Below are 5,287 nucleotides of genomic sequence, written 5' to 3' on the forward strand. Positions count from 1 at the left end.
GGGGAGGCACGGCCGGGACGCCGTGCGCCTGCGCCGAGGGCCTGCGGGGCGGGCTGGCTCCGCGGGGCGGGCGGGGCCCGGGGCCGGGGGCGCTCAGCCGGGCTGGGAACGCGGAGCGCGGGGTCCCGAGGAGGCTGCGGCTGTGGGGCGGGGCCGGCGCGGGGCCGGAGGGCTCGTAGGGCCGCACAGCCACCCGCCGGCCGCCCCCGCACCAACGCCGACCAAGCCGCGCCTGTGCCGGGCCCCGTGCGAGAGCCGCCGAAGCCCCGCTCGTGGGAGACGGACTCGGGGGAGGGGAAGGCCAGGCCGGCCCCGGAATCAGCGGGGGGGGGGGGGGGGGCTCAACGGACCCGACCCGACCGCCAGCGCCCGGGCACGAGGAAGCCAGCGCGCAGGGAGGGCGGGAGGCTGGGGCGCCGTGCGCGGGCTCCCGCGGACCTGGAGGGCTCGGCGCTCCCGGCGCCCCCCGGCGGCAGCGGGCAGGACGGGGCGGGGGGCGCCGCGCTGGTCGCGGAGGGAAGGGGGCGCGAGAACCGCTCCTGCGACAGCAAAGCTCGAGCCGCAAGAGGAGGGGGCGCGGCCTTGGCCCCGCGAGCAGGTAGACGAACCGGGGCTGGGGACGCGGGCGGAGGGCGCGCGGGGGGCGCGGCGGGCCGGGCCTGGTGGGACACTCGGGGACTCCAGGCAGTATTCTGGGGCCCCCGCCTTGAGGGGGTGAACACCTACTTACTTCAAATTAAGGGACGGGTGAGAAACAGAGTGGTCAGAGCCGGGGCAGGCTCGAAGGCGGCTGGCCCACTGGGCGCGGCCTCCGAGGTGGGGATGGCCAGCAGGGTGGGAGCCTCCGCTCTGGGAACGGAGGGGGCTGCAGCCCGGTGGAACCGGCCCTGAGGGCCATTCAGAGGGGCACAAAGGCAGTGGTGTGGCCGGGAGGCCCGAAGGGAGGTTCCCGGGGACCCTGCCCCACAGCCCGCCTAGAGGGCCTGTGCCCGCTGGCTGTGCACCTCCCTCTGAGGACACATTCCTTTTGCTGGGAACACTAATATGGGTTGTCCCCAAACACACATAATATAAATTCAAACTGCAGAAAATTAAGAACAGTAACCACTGACCTCTCCCACCTTGAGGCCAAGGTGGCCTGTGTTGGCCATGCTGGAAGCTTCCAGGGAGGCCCCCAAAGACGGCGACACCAACGCTTCATTCAACACCAGAAACTGGCTAAATGAAGCTCCCGTGGACTTGGGTTGTGCTACGAAAGCTTTATTTGCGAACACACCCAGCACCGACCCTGTTGGGTTGGCACCCCGCCACTCCCACGCCCCCCAAGGGGGAGAGCCTCAGACACCTGCCTGCACCGGTCTCTAGTCCTGCACACGGACCTGGTGGCTCAAAACGGTCTCCTGTGCATGGCTTTTCACGCTTGGAGCAAAAAACTTTCCAGAGAAGGCGCATGTTCACCCTGGGATTTTTGTCCTCCTTGCCAATCTTGTGTAGAAAACATTTATTTGGGCAAGCCCAGGTGGCTCAGCTGTTTAGTGCCACCTTCGGCCTGGGCGTGATCCTGGGGACCTGAGATCGAGTCCCACATGGGGCTCCCTGTGAGAAGCCTGCTTCTCCCTCTGCCTGTGTCTGTGCCTTTTTTTTTTTTTTTTTAATTTTTATTTATTTATGATAGTCACACACAGAGAGAGCGAGAGAGGCAGAGACATAGGCAGAGGGAGAAGCAGGCTCCATACACCAGGAGCCCGTCGTGGGATCCGATCCCGGGTCTCCAGGATCGCGCCCTGGGCCAAAGGCAGGCGCTAAACCGCTGCGCCACCCAGGGATCCCGTGTCTGTGCCTCTCTCTTATGAATAAATAAAATCTTTTAAAAAAATAAAGTCTAGGGGGATCCCTCGGTGGCTCAGCAGTTTACCCCTGCCTTTGGCCCAGGGCGCAATCCTGGAGTCCCGGGATCGAGTCCCACACGTCAAGCTCCCGGCATGGAGCTTGCTTCTCCCTCCTCCTGTGTCTCTGCCTCTCTCTGATAAATAAACAAAAATCTTAAAAAAATAAAAATAAAGTCTTAAAAAAAAAAAGAAAACGTTTATTCTACTCAATTTCATTTTTTAGTTATGGAAATTCTAAAAATAAGAAAAAATATAGATAAAAATAGGAAGGGGCAAATGGGGATCTGGGGCGGTCAGTTGGTGAAGCCTCTGCCTTCAGCTCAGGTCATGATCCCAGGGTTCTGGGATGGAGCTCTGGGTCAGGCTCCCTGCTCAGCAGGTAGTCCGCTTCTCCTCTCCCTCAAATAAATAAAATCCATAAAAAAACAAAAAACAAAAAAAAAACCCGGGAGACATAGGGTTGCTGGGAGGGGGAAAAGTGGGGGGATGGGGTCACCAGGTGATGGACACTAAGGAGAGCACGTGATGGAACGAGCAGAGTGTTGTACCCAAGTGAAATTCTACCCCTGAAACGAGTAAAAACTTCAAAAATTGGCAACTGAGACCACAGTGAGCCCTCACCTTCCTGGCTGGGCAAAGTGGGCCCTTCACTGGAGTCAAGGTCACACAAAGGGCAGTAGGGCCGGTATCCACCAGGCTTTGCAGCCAGCAGCTGGGACGATGGTCTTGAAACCACAAAGCGCTGGCCTGGCCTGCCTCGGCCGAACTCCCAACACCTCGAGGCGTGGACTCAAAGTTTCTAGTTGGTCTCTCCGCGGGCCAGCCAGTGTCAGGTAACTGTCCACAAGGGCCCCCAGTCCCTCACCTTTGCCGTGCCTCGGGTGCCCCTTATCAGGCTGCACAGCCTTCCCTGGCCCTTTCCTGCCAGGCCTCGACCCAATCCCTTGGGCACGGCGCCGTTGGGCACCTTAGAAACTCTTGAGCGGAAGTTTTGATTCCGCCTGTTGAGCTACTCGGCCCCAGTTCCCGCAGGGCTGTTCTCTGCCTTCGGGCTCCCTAGGAGCTCGGGGTCCCAGGGGTAGTAGGAGACAGGCTGCACTCCCTTCCGGGACTCCACACTGCGGTTCCTTTGCTGGAACTGGAGGAGCCTGTGCCATCCTGCTGCTGCTTTTACCATCTTCTACTACCATAAACAGCCCCAATTTAACCAACTCCAACTCAAGAGGTAACAGTGTGAGTGAATTATTCTGCTACTTAGAGATAAAGTCCAGGAAAAAAGCAGCTGGAGGGGACAGCAGTCACCCCCGGGTGAGGCAGGCTCCTTTGCATGCCATCCCGAGTCCTTCCCCTCCTTGCCTCCGGGCCCCAGCTCAGCACCTGGCCATCCCTCCGCTCCCAGGGGTGCGCACACCTTACCACTGTTGGGCGCACAGAAGGCACCTCGCTTCCCACCTCCCTGCTGTCCCCAGGTCAGCTCCCTCGGGGCAAACCCAGAGCACCGCCTCCCGTCTCCCCACCTGTGATCCGTCAGCGAGTTACAGCCCCCACTGCCCGGACAGTTAGCACCCAGTCTGGGCCATCCACCACCTCGGGGTGCCCTGTGCCGACAAGGGGGATGCACCTGAGCAGAAATACCCGCAGTCATCCGCTCCAGCTGTGGACCCACCCCGGGGAGGGAGAGGTGGGGAGCCGCGGCCCCAGAAGGGCACGGCCCCAGGGCAGACGCCTCCCTCGGCCTAGGGGATGCCAGGAGGCTGCCAACGACCGACCGCAGCTAGGTGGGGCCAAGCCGGCGCCCGCGGCGGGAAACCAGGCGCGCGCCGACGGGAGGAAGCAAGCTCAGACGCTGGACCACACGAGTCCGGGAGTCGGTGCCTTTATTGGCCGACCGGCTACTTGAGGGGGATGAAGCGGGAGGAGTGCGTGGCCCCGATGCCGGGCCTGCCGTGCTTCACGGGCTTGTAGGTGATGGAGAACTCGCCCAGGTAGTGGCCGATCATCTCGGGCTGCGGAGGGCGAGCAGGGCAGGGCGTCACGGGGCGCAGGCCGCCAGGTCGCCCCCCACCCACCCCCCAGTGGCCCGGCAGCCCCGCGAACCTTGATCTCCACCTGGTTGAAGGTCTTGCCGTTGTAGACGCCCACCATGCTGCCCACCATCTCGGGCAGGATGATCATGTCCCGCAGGTGCGTCTTCACCACCTCGGGCTTCTCCATCGGGGGCGCCTCCTTCTTGGCCTTGCGCAGGCGCTTGAGCAGCGAGTGCTGCTTCCGCCGCAGACCCCGGTTCAGCCGGCGCCGCTGCCGCGCGCTGTACAGCTGCATGAGCTGCTCGCTGGGACGCGGGGACAGGCGGGGGCCTGAGCAGGGGCGCCCCCCGCCCCCGTCCCCGCCCCCGCCCCGCCCGCCCGCCCGGCCGCGCTTACTAGGACATGTCGAGCAGCTGGTCCAGGTCCACGCCGCGGTAGGTGAACTTGCGGAACGTGCGCTTCTTCTTCTGCTCCACCTCCGCCTGCGCGGGCCGGGCGCGGGGGCAGCGAGGTCAGGGGGGCAGCGCGGGTGGGAGCCGGCCCCACGGCCGCCGCGCCCACCCGGCCCGCGCCCCGCAGCCCACGGGGCCACGACGCGCCCGGCCCGGGAGCGCACACGCGGCTGCGGGCGGCTGGGGTCCGGCGGGGACCGGCCTCGCCCCGCGTCCTCCCGGCACGGACCGGGCCCGCCCCGCGCCCTCACGTCCGGGGCTCCCGCGGGCCTGGAGGCGGCTGCCGCAGCCGGGCGGCCGGACCCGGGCGCTCACGGGGCGGCCAGGCCGCGGATGGCGTCGGATGGGCCGGGAACCGCCGCGGAAGCCCAGGGTACTCACCATCTTGCCAGCTCCTCTGCGGGAAAGGCCGCCGCTCCGCGCCTGCGCGGTTATCACGTGCGCCCCGCGCGCCCCGCCCCCTCGCCGTCCGCGAACGCGCTTCCGCTTTCCGGGCGGGGGAGCGCGCCCCCTGCTGGCGGGAGGGCGCAGCGCAGGCGGGGCGGGGCACCTGGGACCCTCGCTGGGCCCTGCGCATCCGCCTCCTCCTGCAGCCCTCCCCGGGCCCGGGTGCCGAGTGCGGGGTCGGGCTCAGCGCCGCGCGGGATGGGAGCTCCAGGGGGGGCGGCCGTGAGTCCCGAGCGCGGAGGAGGAGCCGGGGCGGGGGCGGGGCGAGAAGGCGCCCCGGGTGGGGACCCGCCAGGCTTCAGCACGCGGAGCCCCGGAACCGCCGGGCACCGCTCCGTTCCCTAACAGGTGTGCAGGTGACGTGTAACCGCGACTGGGCACAAGGGACGGGCTGGAGCTGTGATGGAGCTGTGACCCGGGAGCCAAGGCTGGGGCTCCAACGGGCGCAGGTGCGCAGCAGCCTCAGGGGGGG

At 65.9% G+C, this 5,287-nt stretch overlaps 1 protein-coding gene across 1 annotated transcript; it reads right to left on the minus strand.

Annotated features, from left to right (window-relative positions):
- Positions 1–3,749: 3,749 nt before the first annotated feature.
- On the minus strand, positions 3,750–4,867 carry RPS15 (ribosomal protein S15). Its single transcript, XM_072788058.1, has 4 exons — positions 4,750–4,867; positions 4,313–4,398; positions 3,987–4,221; positions 3,750–3,895 (listed from the first exon to the last, which is right to left on the minus strand). The coding sequence occupies exons 1-4, from the start codon at positions 4,750–4,752 to the stop codon at positions 3,782–3,784; spliced, it is 438 nt and encodes a 145-aa protein (XP_072644159.1). The 5' UTR covers positions 4,753–4,867; the 3' UTR covers positions 3,750–3,781.
- Positions 4,868–5,287: the final 420 nt, after the last annotated feature.

The sequence above is a fragment of the Canis lupus genome, chromosome 19 (assembly GCF_048164855.1).
Source record: "Canis lupus baileyi chromosome 19, mCanLup2.hap1, whole genome shotgun sequence".
NCBI lineage: Eukaryota > Metazoa > Chordata > Mammalia > Carnivora > Canidae > Canis > Canis lupus.